This window comes from Homalodisca vitripennis, chromosome 4, assembly GCF_021130785.1.
Source record: "Homalodisca vitripennis isolate AUS2020 chromosome 4, UT_GWSS_2.1, whole genome shotgun sequence".
Taxonomy (NCBI): Eukaryota; Metazoa; Arthropoda; class Insecta; order Hemiptera; family Cicadellidae; genus Homalodisca; species Homalodisca vitripennis.
The window spans coordinates 190,105,145-190,120,914 of record NC_060210.1 but is presented as its reverse complement, the minus strand read 5'-3'; the positions used below and the strand labels follow the sequence as shown (position 1 = coordinate 190,120,914).

General features: G+C 34.0%; 1 protein-coding gene across 3 annotated transcripts in view; it reads left to right on the top strand.

The window, feature by feature from the left end:
• LOC124360813 (protein unc-45 homolog B) overlaps nucleotides 1–15,770 on the top strand; it is a 33,374-nt gene that overhangs the window by 10,487 nt on the left and 7,117 nt on the right. Inside the window, exons 3-4 of one of the 3 annotated variants that reach the window (XM_046814730.1) lie at nucleotides 2,813–2,995; nucleotides 14,897–15,044. In XM_046814730.1, the coding sequence (XP_046670686.1) occupies nucleotides 2,813–2,995; nucleotides 14,897–15,044 (331 nt within the window). Of the gene's footprint in view, nucleotides 1–2,812; nucleotides 2,996–8,806; nucleotides 11,906–14,896; nucleotides 15,045–15,770 lie in introns of those variants that run through there. The other 2 variants (XM_046814729.1, XM_046814731.1) reach the window with 2 other exon arrangements.

Sequence of the window (15,770 nt, the reverse complement as noted above, 5' to 3'; positions counted from 1 at the left end):
TTTTAATAGCATACAAAAATTGGTCTAAATCAATTTCTAAAATTAACAAGCATTGTTTCGTACAACTGAAACCCTCCAGAGGCTAAATACATTTTTTCAACGAACTTAAATATTAGTAAATAAAGATAAAATTTGCCAACATTATAATATTGCCATATTAGTGAGACAGAATTATATAATATATTTTCTTCATGAAATGCTCACATTTTTCTTCGTCCTAAAATAATCACTTCCAATTATGTATTATGAGAACTGTTTTCATCATTTAAGTCATCCTTAGTGTTTTCCTTGATTATCTACCTTAGACTCACTCCCTACCTCCCTAAACATGTCACTGTCACATTATCTGAAAGGTCAGGGCCATTTGCAGTTTCTCAAAAAGGTGCAATGAAAAAATCAATTAACAATAGCAGACTCCGAATATGGTGAGGTGGGGGTCGGAGGGACCAACGACAACTTTAAATTTTGCCCCAAACTGTATATAAGCTCTTGCGATCTGAAATACGTAGTCCTGTCCAGGAGCAATTAAACTGAATTTACATGTAATTTGAGCGACAAAATATCACAAAACTACGAGACCCACCTTACCAGTTAAGGGTGAACTATATTTAAACTAGATTACTTAGTGACAACACCAGTTTCAATACGACAGCCAAGAATAAGAGTTTCTCCTTCAGATAGCACAGGTAATTGTTTTAATAACCACCTAAAAACAATCCACCACGAATCATAAACCAACCTTTTGTCCAATTCGTTGAATTTTCTGAAACTGGATTATTATACCACTAATACACTCCTCCACAAACTTTGACTACTATGTAGAAAACATATTCAGTGCATACACAATTGTCATCCTTTGCACGATTACGTGATAATGAATTGCCAACTTACTTGAAGAGCCTTTTAAACTGAGGAAATACTAACATAATATTTAGCTTATGCTGTTAGTTTAGTTAATACAAGGTTGGAGTACGCCAAATCATCTTCAACCTTCAAGGCTTCGCTGTGGGTCAATCCAAAATTTCAAGTATGAAGCTCATTTCAACTATTGACAGATATAATAACAGAGAATGACATATAAAAGAAATGTTTACATCATTAATTTGGCAAACAAAAGAGAAATTGTGTCAGCTTACTGAGTGATAGGCTTCAACAATGCTCAGCCAAATTCCATGGTTGAACCATTATAGATTCATTCTTGACTATGTAGGATGAAGTTTCATGGAAAAAGTCAGCAGATAAAGTCCTCCTCGAGATATCTTGCCACATAATGCATTCACGTTTTTGTTCACTGACTGACGTATCAGTGTTTCAATAATGAAGGTTCCGGTAAGGTAGGGAGATTACTACAACTAGGAAGTGCGTTGAAATAAAATCTTGTCACAGATTCTTAATAATTCCTTCCAATTTAATTTAATACTTCTCCCTCTTTACCATATAAATAAGCTACATGTTTTACTGTATGTCACATGTAAATACCATATGATTGTACTCAGTTTGCTACGCTATTTTCTCGTTGCTATCATGGCTACCCATAAGACCATTGCCCTCATCCGTAGACTAGTGGGTATAGTCACGGCTCTCTAACTGAGAGATCACGGGTTCAAATCCCGGGGAGATCCTATCATACAGTAATAGCAGCCACAGTGAATTAAACAAGCCAGCATAGCCGAGAGCTGAGGCTTTAAAGAGATAAAAAGACCAATGCGAACGCTCAGCCATATCCTATGGAGTGACGTGCCCTATAATCGAACTCAATGCTTCTTACGTATAAATGAAGCTTTATGCACAACTTCAAATCTGTAAGTCGTTTCGTTCTCGAGCTATCGTGACAAAAATGGAATTTTTCCAGCCCCACTAGTGATAGACTTTACTAACGCTCAGTGAACACTGCGTTTATTTATTGATAGTGTACATTACAATGTAATAATTTTCAAGCATACCTCTTATATGTACATTTCTGTTGAATATAGCCCAAATTAGGCTACGTTGTCTTTATATATTTTGTTTAATTCACAATAATTGAAAATGTACGAATTTTAATCATTCAATCGATGAAACGTTAAAAACGTTATGGCTTAATTATAGGTCTTAATTATATCATGCATGCAATTAAGATCTTGGAATTAGTTACTGCCATAGGTTACTACAAGGGTGTGCAGAAATTGTTTGGTTCCTCAGTGTCTGTTTAAGCTGTGCTTTTGATCATCCCAACTATTACCACAATTATTAGCAACCAACTACTTATCCCTATTGAAGATAATTTACCCCACACTTGTGTGTTACAGAGATCCCATTCATGGATGCCCTCGACCATTTTAAGTTATATGGATCCCAAGTCCGGGTTATTTTTATGTAACTGCTTGTGATTGAATTACCCTTTACGATTCTGTCTCCATCTCCCTACTCTACTCTTTCTCAATAAACTTAATTCAATTCTAAGGGTCTAAAATATAACTATACTAATAAACATTGCTTAATACAGTGCTAGATGTGATATACTGGTAAAAATGTAAATGATAAGCCCTGAACGGTTTGTACCTCATTCTGTATTATACATGTCTTTAGAAACTAACTTAGGAAATCGGCTCCGCATCCACAAATTAACATTTCCATAGTTATGATGCAGTGCCTATTTCCTAAGGTTACAGTTATCAAACTTAACTGTAGCAACATGTTTAGATCTGGAGTTTCGTTCAAAACGATTTTTCAAGGCTGAGCTAAAAAAAACGATGGCAGATAAGATGGATTATACTATTTAAACATCTAACTCACCCTTAAGAAGCAATAACAATTTTATATGTTCCTGAAGGCCTTGTTCCCCGGCAGAGAGAATCTGGTGTTTGCCCCTCTGGGTCTGTCCGCGAGCCTTGCCATGATTATCGAGACTCTAGACTCAAAGGCCGCAGAAGAAGCTCGTCGAGTGCTCCGCATTCGGCCAGAGGACAAAAATCTTCTCCGTACTGGCTTCAGAAATATTCTTCTAGAATGCGAGGTAAGTGTGAATTTAATAACCAGAAATCATAAATTCGGGTACACATAATGTGTTTGATATATTAAACAGGAAATAATTTTAAAACTCCACTGTTGTTATTTGAGAAAATGATAATTGCCTGGACTAAGGTACATAACTTAACCCTTGTTAAACATTTTGTGTGATGTAATAATTTCACTTTGAATTTGACTGGCCACTGCCACTCCCCAAAGTGAAAAGCATTAAATGCTTGCTTTGATTGTATTAGTTAAACAGGAGATAAATCATTGATATGAACGAGGTGTGTCCTCAGAGTCCAGTGAATTATTTCAGTTAGTTCCGAGAACCAACGCTAGGGCTGTAGCACGTTACTTTGATTGTTACAGTTCAAATATTTACTACCTGAGACTCTTACTCAACAGATGGCAGTCCAGGCGTGCCTCAATTTATAGCATATAAATGAAATAAAATTGTTTTCAGCAATAAAAACACTATAATACACGCCCTAGTATTACTGAAGTAAATATAAAAATATTTAAAATTAAAAAAAAACTCTTTATACAGAAAATCAAGTTTTAACTTATGTAGTATTTATGTAGTATCACTAGTATTTTAGTACCACATTTCGTTAGTTTTTATGGCCTTTTGACCATACACTAACAAGATCATATACTTATATAGTTTCCTAAACCGAAATACAAATCTATTACAGTAATGCTTATCAAAAAGCCCATTCTAAAATAATTGTAAAGCTTTGTGTTTAAATGATTTTATTATATGCGTTTCAATCATGGTAGAGTTGTTTAAGATGTTTGGGGGAAATTTATTGTCCATCGTTATTAAAAGAATTATTTCAGTTTTGTACGACGATTTTAGTTATTAAAAACTATTATTTTAATGTACATATTGGCATCACTCGAAAGTTCTTACACTCTACACATGGCTTTTGTGGATTTGAAACACATTTGACTATAGGGCATAGATTATAAAAGATCAAATAAGCTATTTGGGCTCTACCCGCGGACTCCCAAAGTTCCAACGTTAACTTAGAAGGGTATTTTTATGTAGTATATAAAACAACTCAAACACTCACGTATTGCTCAGACAGGCTTTTTAATTTTTTAAATTAATTCTTTATTTCGGTTATTCGTTTGAAACTATGACAGGTCCACAAAAATTTAAACATTATTTACAACATAGTTACATATAAATAATAAATTACAACTTATTTTGTTATGGTAAATCCAAATAAACTTAGCATAAAAAGCAAATCTTAAAAGGTGAATTATAACATAAAGCTCTGAAAACTTATTATTTATAAGTAGGTCCAATTGTACCTTTAAGTTATGCGAATGTAAACTGAAAAAATATCTACTGGAAGTTCAACTTTTAAAGTAGCCATGCACATTATAGGGATGTTTAACGCTTTCCATATGTTAAGGTAGATTCAAAAAGTAAATGGTTAATGCCTTGACCTTCTTCCTCTTACTCTCAATGTAAACCTTGTAAGATCTTAATCTTATGTAATGTCTAATACAACATGTGTGACCAATCATTAGTCAGCAGACTAATGATATACGAGGTGTAGCATTAAAGTAATGAGGCTGGAATCATTGAGAAAGATCTGGCAACACTGCAACCTTCTCTTTATCACAACTTGTACTTTGGTAGTCTATCCCAAAGACCCAGTACAGCTTTCAACCTTGTTCAGTTGACGTAGTAACCCCCGTTAGAAAGTCATAAGTGAAATGTTTCTAGTGTGGTGTGTTTTGAAAATGGAACAGCATGGTTTGGAGCAACACGGTGTGCCATTAAATTTTGTGTTAGGCTGGGTGTGATTTTTGACTGTTGAAAAGTTTCAAAAAGGTTGTGGAGAAACATTCATCATAAAGAGATCAAGTTTTGGTGGAATGAGGCAGTTTTGTTTAGAAGGCCAAGAGTTAGTTGAAGATGAAGCTCATTCTGGGAGGAGCCTCTCTCAGGCATCGGAAACTGATGAGAACATCGAACGAGTGAGGGGCTCTGGTGAGGTCAGACCGTTGACTTACATCAAGTCTAATGAGTATAGTGTTGAGTTTGAATCGTTTCACTTTTCGTCAGATTCTGTCATAAGATTTTGATATGAGAAAGGCGTGTTGAAAGATGGTACCAACGTCTCCACCGCTGTATAGATGCCCAAAGAAACTACTTTAAATGTGATATAATATCAAAGTGTAAACAAAATTTAAATAAAAAGTCTTCATTACTTTTCTGCCACGCCTCGTATATCTTTTGCTTTTTTTCTTACCGATTGTGAACCATGGAGGAGCTTATAATCCAGACTCTTATTAAATTAAATAATTGTCTTACTTTAAATTAATATAGAATATTTCGTTATTCCTGACACAGTTATTTTAAACTAATCATTTATACAATTCTAAAGTCAAAATAAGGTTGGTTTTTAATTAATAATTTAATGTATGTTTTTTTCAATAAATTAAGTAACTAACTTAATATAATCTATTTCCAATAGTTCTGTCACGAACACTTAAAGTCTTACCTTGTTATCTGCATCAGTAGATCAGAAGTCAAGATGGATTTTAAGCAGTTGCCTTGTTACTCAATTAAATATTAAATAAGCCGCATTCATAGCCGACGAAATCACGCCCATAGTGATAATTGGCAGTTGAGAATTGATGTGCATTTAATCAACCAATGTTTTGACTTGTAATGTGGATTCACGTGTATCCTCATTAATATGCGTTTTTATTTATTTAATATTTTTATTACTGTACTATAAAATATTTAATTATATATCGTGTCCAACATGAGTAATAATTTTAGTGAAACCATTCACTTTGGGCATTAATGTGGTCTTTATCGCAAGTATTTCGATCAGCAATATCGATATTTCTGACCAAAAACTTACTGATTGTAATACAATAAAATTAAAATTAATATATTTGGAAACTAATTTAATTTAATCTATTTAATGTAGGTAACAATGATTATGTAGGAACAGTGAAGTTTGTTTCAATCTAAAATATATTTTTTTTTAATGCAGAAATTATTTTAAAATTTGTTCCCTTTGTTTACTGGTTACATAATTTTCTATTCAACTTTAAAACGTCATTTCTTCTCCGAGAGTTTACTACAATTGGTAGTATTTTTATACAGACTGATTAGAGACTGAGTCTCTAAACGTCCGCTAGTTTCAGGGTCTGAAAATAGGTTATCTAAACGCTGATATAACATGTATTTTATGCGTCTTGTGGTTAATATAGTATATAGTGAGTAAAACTAGAAATATCTGTTCTGAGAAAAATCATTGTTTCACATTTTTAATGCTTTTGTTTCCTCATTTTTGATCTTCACTGACAGTAGCACGACTGAAAATAAATTGTTTGGGGAAAATTCCTTTAACTATTGATTTAAAGAAAACCCAGGTTGTGTGCTTGTTTATACAATTTGAAATACAGGGAGACAATTAGAAATACCTGGGAATCTTGCTGGATAGGGAAAATAAACTGGGAAAAACACATAGACATGGTAAAGAAAAAAAAACTAAATAGTATCTTAAGGACCTTTTATTTTCTACAAAATATGTGTACGAAGGAAATTATGAGAATGTTATATTTTTCATTGGTAAACATAGATTGAATACGGAATATTTTGCTGGGGCGGAACCCATGGAAAAAATGTAAAGCCTCTTTTAATGCAACAAAAGAAATTCATTGGATTAGTTGAAATAAAATATAAATACGAGCCATCTCATCCATTATTTATAAGCTTAAACATTTTTTCCAATAACATTTTGTTTGTGTATAAGGTGTAAATGTTTAATGTCACTAGTGGTCATTTGCCCTGTATTAATTATTAACTACAAAAATAAAATTAAAGCACAATAGACAAAATAGTAGTTCCAAAACCCAATTTAAAAACATTTTTAGAAAAGCTATTTTTTGGGGGCCGAAAATGTTTTAATACAATACTAAAAGAAATGTGTGATTAAAATTATTCACATTTATTCAATACTGTTCAAATTATGGCTATTAAGTAAATAAAATATAATTTTTCTTCTGCATACTATTAGTTAAAACGTTTTATTCGGATCAGAGTGGCAAATAAGTATAGATTTAGAAGTAACGCAGACATTTGATAAATGGGAGTTATTCTAATTAAAATTAATTGACAACATTCTATCTGAGCTATCACGAATTTAATTTAGCATAAATGAACCTCTGCACAAGCTTTGCCTTTAGAGGCCCTATTTTATTCATAAAAGTATGTTTAACTAAAATCTTGGTTAGTATGATCATATAAGTAAAGTGTTTCCTTTTTAAATTACATTAAAATACAAAACCAATATTTAATACATATTATTGTGAGGCCTTTCGATATCCAAGATACCAAGATACCTTCATCAGACACATCACAAAATTATTTGTGATGTGTCTGATGAAAGGTATCTTGGATATCGAAAGGCCTCACAATAATATGTATTAAATATATGTTTTGTATTTTAATGTAATTTAACAGTGACCAATATAAGCTCCATCTACAGCATGTTTCCTTTTTTGTTGATTGTAGTTTATTTTGATGTAAGAGTCATCATGCAAATGGTATATTGAAATGAGTGTGTTAAGTGCTCAATATAGTGAAAGTGATTCTTACATTATTACTTTAAAATTATTGTTACTTTTAAAAATCTATGTACGAAATACTTGTATGAATAGAGATATTCTTATTCTTAAATGACGATTGGCTCTCGGCTTTCAAAAATTTCTCAGCTTAAATGTCATAAAAACCAGTCAAAAAATGTAAACCATTGTACAGTATTGGATTCGTTAACGTGTGTAGAAATGATGAAATATAACTGTAAACTATCCAATGATTACAACGATACAAAAAAAGAAGAATTTTACGACCTTACAAAGTCAATAAAAAGTCCAATTATATTATTTCTTTTAAGCCCATACTAAACGTCCAAACGCTTACGATTATATGATGTACAAAATGACAACATGGAAGACTGATCTTGGTTGATGGTCGATTGTAAAGGTCTACTTTTGCAAATTGGGTTTAAAAAACACTGTACCGTATCAAAAAAACTAACAAAATAACTATAATAAACCTGACTTATTACATATAACTAAACTTTTGACTTAGTATCGTATCTCAAAGTATTGACTATCAATGATAATATTATGTAAACTCGAAAAAAGTTTCAGTCTTTCAGTGTCACAGAGCTCAATCACGCTTCAGTCTGTTTAAACTAACTGCAAGACATAGGCTATATCATTATTATTATATATTTCCGTGTTCAACGTTGTATAAGTCAGTACACACAAATACCTACATTTCTTCTAAGAAAGTCTCTGTTTTGTGATTCGTCAATACCATTGACTGGTATGTTACGTTATATAATTCATTGGTCAATACAAAACTAAATTAATTATTGCCGTCAAGCTGAGGTTTGGTTTATTCAGTCTACATGTATTAACACTTTCGCTACAATTATGACGCAGTGTCTGTCTAGTATTTGGATTATCACAATAACCTACTTTAACAGATTGTGACCAGGCATGTGTTAACTTTATATAATGTGCTAATTTTCAGTTCAAGTTCAAAGAATAACATTATGCAAATATGATTTCTATAATGCATTAATAGCATATAAAAGCATTATAGAATACAGTAGGTTTTATTATTATTATTAAATATAAACTGTATTATTATTACTGTACAATACAGTAAGTTTTATTATTACTGTTACTGGCTGTACAATTTTAAGGCCGAACATGCAAACAGCTGATTGCGTCGTCTGATGGAATCAGCTGTCAGTGTTGGGTGGTTTACCATCTATGGTAGAACATTTACCTAAATAGGAGCTCCTAATATTGTGTAAGACGGTGTGTGGTGTGCCTAGGTTTAAAATAGTGCAGTGGATTGTTCTAGATAGTATAGTTGATCCGTTTTCAGTAGGTTAGTGACCGAAGTGTAAACAGAGTGTTTAGCACGTGTGTTGTTCGAAGTAATTTAACTATCTTCGTTATAAAATGACGAAAGAAAGTGTTGAGCCAGAAGATCTCTTGAAACTAAAGGAGGAAGGTAATGTTGCTAGTGTTCACTCAGAAGATCCCTTGAAATTAAAGGAGGAAGGTAATGTTGCTTTCAAAGAAGGTAACTTAAACCAAGCATTAAAATGTTACAGTAAAGCTATTAAACTAACCAGAGAAGATTCGACAGAGAAGGCAATTTATTTTAAAAACAGGGCAGCTGTTTATTTAAAGTTGAATGATTATGAAAAAGCATTTAATGATTGTAATAGTTCATTGGATATTGTGCCTAATGATCCTAAAGCTTTGTTTCGTAGGTGTCAGGCATTAGAAAATTTAAATAGGGTGGAAGAAGCATATCGAGATGCTCGCCAAATTCACTCTGTTGATCCAGGAAATAAAGCTATTCAACCTGTTTTGAGTAGACTTCATGAAATAGTTCAGGAGAAGTTGCGAATAAATGCCCAAACAAGTAATAAGGTTGCCTCTATGTTTCAAATTGCGTTTGATTTACAAGAGCCAAAAGATAAACGTGAAACTGCTATGAATAACATGTTGGTTTTAGCTCGTGAACCTGCAGGTGCCTCAGCTCTTGTTGAGGCAGGTGTTATTCAAAAAATAGGTAATCTCTTAAAACTAGAGAAAAATAATGAAATATTCCTCAGTGGGGTACGCATTGTTGGGGAACTTTGTAAAAATAGTGTGCAGAGAACAAAAAGTGTTTTAGTCGAGTTAGGGGTACCTTGGTTTCTAGAAATCTTGAACTGTTCTAAAGAGGAACAAGTAAATGCATCTCAGTACTGTCTGCAAGTGATATTGAATACATTGAGTGGTCTTGATTCTAAACCAGAGTCTAGGCCAGATGAAAAGCTTTGCGAAGAAAACAAAAAAGAGATTGACACACTACTGACATGTCTCGTTTATTCTACCACAAGTCGAACTATAACAGGTTTAGCTAGGGATGCTATAATTCAGCTTATCATGCGTAACGTTCACTACAAAGCTATAAACTGGGCTGAAACATTAGTTGAGATCAAAGGTTTACAGAGACTTATGGAAGTAGCAAGTGAACTTCAAGAATATAAGTACGAGTCAGCTATGGAAATAACAGAGTCAACTCGTACCATTACTGCTGTTTGCTTAGCTCGAATATACGAAAATATGTACTATGACAAAGCTCGTGAAAGATATCTAGAAGCTGTTGATGATTACATCAAAGGAAAATTGATAACACCTGAAATTGAATCAAAAGTAAGAGTAGTGGTCTCACTAACATGCCTTTTACTTGGTCCATTAGATGTAGGTAATACAATTGTAGCAAGAGATGGCATGTTAGAAATGATCTTAGTCATGGCAAATACTGATGATAAGCTGCAACAGCAAGTGGCTTGTGAGTGTATAATTGCCGCAGCTTCTAAAAAAGATAAAGTGAAAAGTATTATCTCACAGGGGGTGGACATACTAAAGAAACTTTATCAATCTAAGGATGACGGAATACGTGTTAGAGCTTTAGTGGGCTTGTGCAAACTCGGGAGCATGGGAGGAACTGATGCTTCCATCCGTCCGTTTGCCGATGGATCGACAACAAAGCTTGCTGAAGCGTGCAGGCGATTTCTTATAAATCCTGCTAAAGATCCAGATATGAGACGTTGGGCTGTTGAAGGCTTGTCTTATCTTACTTTAGATGCTGATGTTAAGGAAAAACTTATTGAAGATAAGAAAGCAATCCATGCAATGCTCGAGCTTGCAAAATCTGGGAACCAAGCCAGTGTCTATCCAGTTGTTACAACCTTAGTAAATTTGTGCAATGCATATGAAAAACAAGAGGTGATCCCAGAAATGATTGAGCTCGCAAAATTTGCGAAACATCATATCCCAGAGGACCATGAATTAGATGACCCAGATTTTATCACTAAACGTTGCATTGTTTTGGCAAAAGAAGGAGTAACAAGTGCTTTGGTGGTTCTCTCGAAGACAGAAAGTGAAAACTGTAAGGAACTTATTTGTCGAGTATTCAATGCGATATGTGCCGTACAAGAACTCCGCGGCGTTGTGGTTCAGCAAGGTGGTGCCAAAGTTCTCTTGCCAATGGCTCTTGAGGGAACGGAGAAAGGGAAGAAATATGCAGCTCAAGCATTATCACGAATTGGCATTACTATCAATCCAGAAGTCGCTTTTCCTGGCCAGAGATGTGTAGAGGTAATAAGGCCTCTAGTAATGTTACTACATCCAGATTGCGCAGCATTAGAGAGCTTTGAGTCATTGATGGCTCTCTGTAATTTAGCTGGTGTGAGTGAAACGATAAGAAATAGAATCGTAAAGGAAGGTGGTGTTACGAGAATAGAAAGTTATATGTTTGAGGAGCACCTTATGTTAAGAAGGGCTGCTACACAGTGTATGACTAACATGATACTTTCTCCAGATGTTATAAAAATGTACGAAGGTAAAAATGATAAAACTAAATTTTTGTTCCTATTGTGCGGTGAAGAGGATGAGGACACTGCACAAGCTGCCGCCGGAGCGTTGGCCATGTTGACTTCAATGAGTAAAAAGTGTTGTAAAAAACTGTTTGATGTCAGTTCGTGGCTAGAAATCTTCCAGGAACTACTTGCCAATCCAAATTTTGAAATGCAACACAGAGGCATTGTCATTTTGTTAAATGTCATTCAAAGTGGAAAAGAATGTGCTGAAAAAATAATGTCAACAAATATGATGGAGCTTCTTATGGCTTTGTCACTTCTAAATGAAGAAGGTAAAGAGAAGATAAAAACTTATGCCGAGGAATGTTTAAAAGCAGCAGAAAACTGGAAAGTCATTAAAAAACCAGAGGAAGGAGAGGATTTGTCTGATGAAGCAGATGAATAAAATAATTCTTAGCACACTAGATTAAAAGGTAAGTAAAAATTAATAACCGTAATTAGACTACAAATTTGAATTAAATATTTAATCTTTTTCCTTGTTATTGCCATAAACTGAGACATGCAGTGTAACAGGTTCAATCCTAGAGATTTCACTGACATTGTATAATATAGACCTGACACTATTTAATGTACATAACCTGTATTTCAAGTTTACGTCTTTAGTAGAGGATCTATTTTTTTTTTACTAATCAACCCAAAAAAAACCCAATGTTAATTTCACTCAGTGTGAAAAATCGGTAATTTGCTATTATCCACAGACCAGTAAGCTTTTTAACAATTTTTTTTCATTAAAACTACATTATTAGTAAGAACATACTTAGTTTGACTTACTGTGAAAATTAAATGTCATTATGGCGATCGGTTCTTGTTTACAATCTTCTGAAAGGAAGTGATATTGACAAGAAGGTGGCCACTCAGTGCCTATCTACTATTTGTACTTAGACTATACATACTAAAAAGTACATATTATAAATATAAAAAGTTAAAGTTAAACTTTCCCGACTTTAAATCAGTGCCAGATCGTTCAACATGATTGACGTCGCTTGGAAATGCCCCTGGCCATCATTGCAGCTTCAGTAGGCCTTGCACTTCTCGCGAATGAAGAAAAAACATCTCTCAAATTAGTACTCAAATTCAAGCTTAGATCATGTGAGCGTTTATAAAGGTTATCTTTAACTTTGGTACTACTAGTAACATGTTCAGGTACTTTGGGATTATACCGACCACACCAGTATGAAGAACACAAAAATATAAATTTATAGAAACAAACATGATAGAACGAAAACACAACTGTTTAATTACATAAGTACAAGCATTTCCCGGTATTGTGATCGGTATTGTTGTCGCTGTTATCTTATCTTTCTCGATAATCCCGATTAGGGCAGGGCGCGGCATCACATGATTTGCACGGTACATAATTGCCTTTCCATTACAATTCAATTTATATTTCTGATCAGCCCCTCTAGAATTTGATATTTTACTGATAGTTACTATCTCGAGGGATGTTTTTCTTTCGTCGACATCAGCGCGGGGCAGCACCGAAGGCATTTTGGTTGGCGGAGTGTGATCAAGAATAAAAACAAGTTTTTAGTGTTTTTTCAATAAAGAGTTTAGTTTTAGTTTGGTAATGTTTGTTTTTGTTGAATTTTTTGTGTTTGGAGAAATGTAGAGGTAAAACACGGAAGTACAACAAAGCAAAGCACCAGCTGAACGGGCGGCGAGACTCTGCAATCACGTTATCCGCTCGACTTCGACCTCTGTCTGAGGGTGGGGAGGGGTTTGCGATAAGACAATTCCTGTTTTATATTGACAAAATATTGTTCTACGCTAATCTAGTAATCAGTAGAAGCAAAATGTCAAATAACGATTCATGTCTGGCTGTGGTCGGTATAATCCCAAAGTTCCCATGTTCATGATAACCTAATCTAACCCTACTTATATCACGTAATAACAAGAATTAGATAGGGACAGAGTGGCCTACTTCTCGCCGACATCTCTTCCTTTTAGGAGGCAGAAAACAAGAACCGACCATCATAACAACATGTAATTTTCAATGTAAGTCAAATAGTGTCCTCCAGATAATACCAATTGAAAAATAATTTGTAGTACACTTATGCAGAGATAAGCCTAGAATAACATAGTCACGTAGGAAATAGGCTACATACAATTGTAATTAAAAATTGTTTACAGCAGGCCTAATGCTAAATTAGGTTTTTCAGTGTGATGCATGTATAAATGTTTTGATAACATGAAATTATAGTTTTAAATTTAAGATCCATTAGTTTCTTAGTTACTATTAACAAAGAGACACAGTAAGCCAAATAAAGTCCATTCTGTCTAATAATGTAGTTTTTTTTAGGTCCCCGGTAAGAAAAACTCTTCCAAAAATAGTGGCCTCTGGATTATACCAAATACTAAAGATGTTATAATATGGCTCAGAAACACTTTTTGGTCACAAACAAGAACTGTTTACTAGACTGAAGAATTAATTAATAGCGTAATTCATTCAGACCTGGTACTTTTCTTTTACAAGGTCCATCATGTGCTTAGTACATAACCAGAAGGTGATATGTCAGTTGTGTATCAAGAATATCAACATATCAATCTATATGTATGCATGCATTTATGCTACAAAATATTACACTATTGAATAATATATACTATGTTAAAAATGTTTATTCAAACATCTAATAATCGCACAATATAAAATTTTCAAAAATTATTCCTCAGCAAATTGTTTGATCAGCAGACTCAGTTTTTCAGATGTTTCATCAATAGGCTGCTATTACACTAGGTCACTTAGTTGTGCTGCTAACCTCTTATTGTCGTTCTTCACGAGAGCCTTTGATGGCGCAGCTGGATGGCTGCCATCAGGCTCGATGCTTGCTAGCTCGATGGCTCAGCTGAACGTTGCTCTGCTACGTACTAGAGCATTGTCGTAAATGGAACTAATTATCAGTCATATTGAAGGTGTCCACGATGAAAATAATTGTCCTATAAAGGCTTTTATGCCACTAGCCTACGTAGTCCTTAATTTAGTGGTGCAATTTACTAGCTGCACATCTCAGCGGCCTTATTGAGTGTGAAAGTTTCCAAGTCTTTCAGTAAAATATCTTCCTTACTATATTGTAGCTTTGTTTCATCAACAATACTAGATCAGTCTGAAGCACTTCTAAATTTGTACCAATGTCACCACTATAGTTCTATATAAGGAAATTGTTTATCTTACAAAAGTTTATAAACATTATTATTTAGCAATTGTATTATTTATTTGAACACTACTACGTACTATATTAATATTTCACAAATTAATCACAAATGTGTTGTCAGTATGAGGGCATGACAACACCAGATGATGGCATGGTGGCAACAATACATTTTTTATATTGAGATTGATAATATTTAGTAATTACAGTAATTGGAAGGGTTTCTCTGAAATTGTAATATAACATTGACTTCCACAGAAAGCTTTACAAGAAGAAGAGGCTGCGGGAACGTACAACAAGATAACGATGCTTACAGCCCATGACTTCCCTGAGCAATACTACAACATCCTGACAGATTCTTACAGGGCCAATGTGTCAGTCGGTTCCACCCCCCTTAACACTTCAGGTATGTCTTTGTTACTTGCAACATAAATGGTAGGGTAGGCCTCCCCCTCCTTGTTTTTGTATGTCGGCGTGTCATATGTAGGCTATGGGACTCAGTTGGAATATGCATATTGCAGAACACAAATGTAATTTTATTTTTAATAAGAGTAGAATTTGTAAGGAAACAATTGTTTTTACAACATTACAATCTTAGGGTTTTTGTAAAAGTAATTATCGGGTCAACTTTATTGTTCAATGTTTACGTTTCAAGTATACTAAAAAGATTCACATTGCCAGTAACTTAATGAAACAAAAGGGAAATAAATAGGACAGGACTGGAAAAGTAGGATTGGCGTGGTTGCATACAATAACGACGCCCTTTTAACCCTTCAGTGTGGTTTTACGAGACAGTCACAGAGGCCGACTGCGGTGGTTTTACGTGAACGTAACGGTTCAAATTCAAACGATTCAGTCAGCACACTGGGTGTCCTAAGTAAGAAATCTGCTATTTTATGTTGTATAAGGCATTCATTATTGAATAATGACCATAATAATAGCTTTCAAGATTAAAAAAATCCATTTATAGCACAAAAACTATTACGATAAAACCTGTCTTGGAAATCCCCACATTGACGGGTTAATCCACTCTCCTCTCATATGTACAATCGCAAAACGCTGAAAAAGATTGGTTTCAAAAAATTTTTTTGTTTGTTTATAATTACTGATTTTATATGTGCATTTTCTCAAT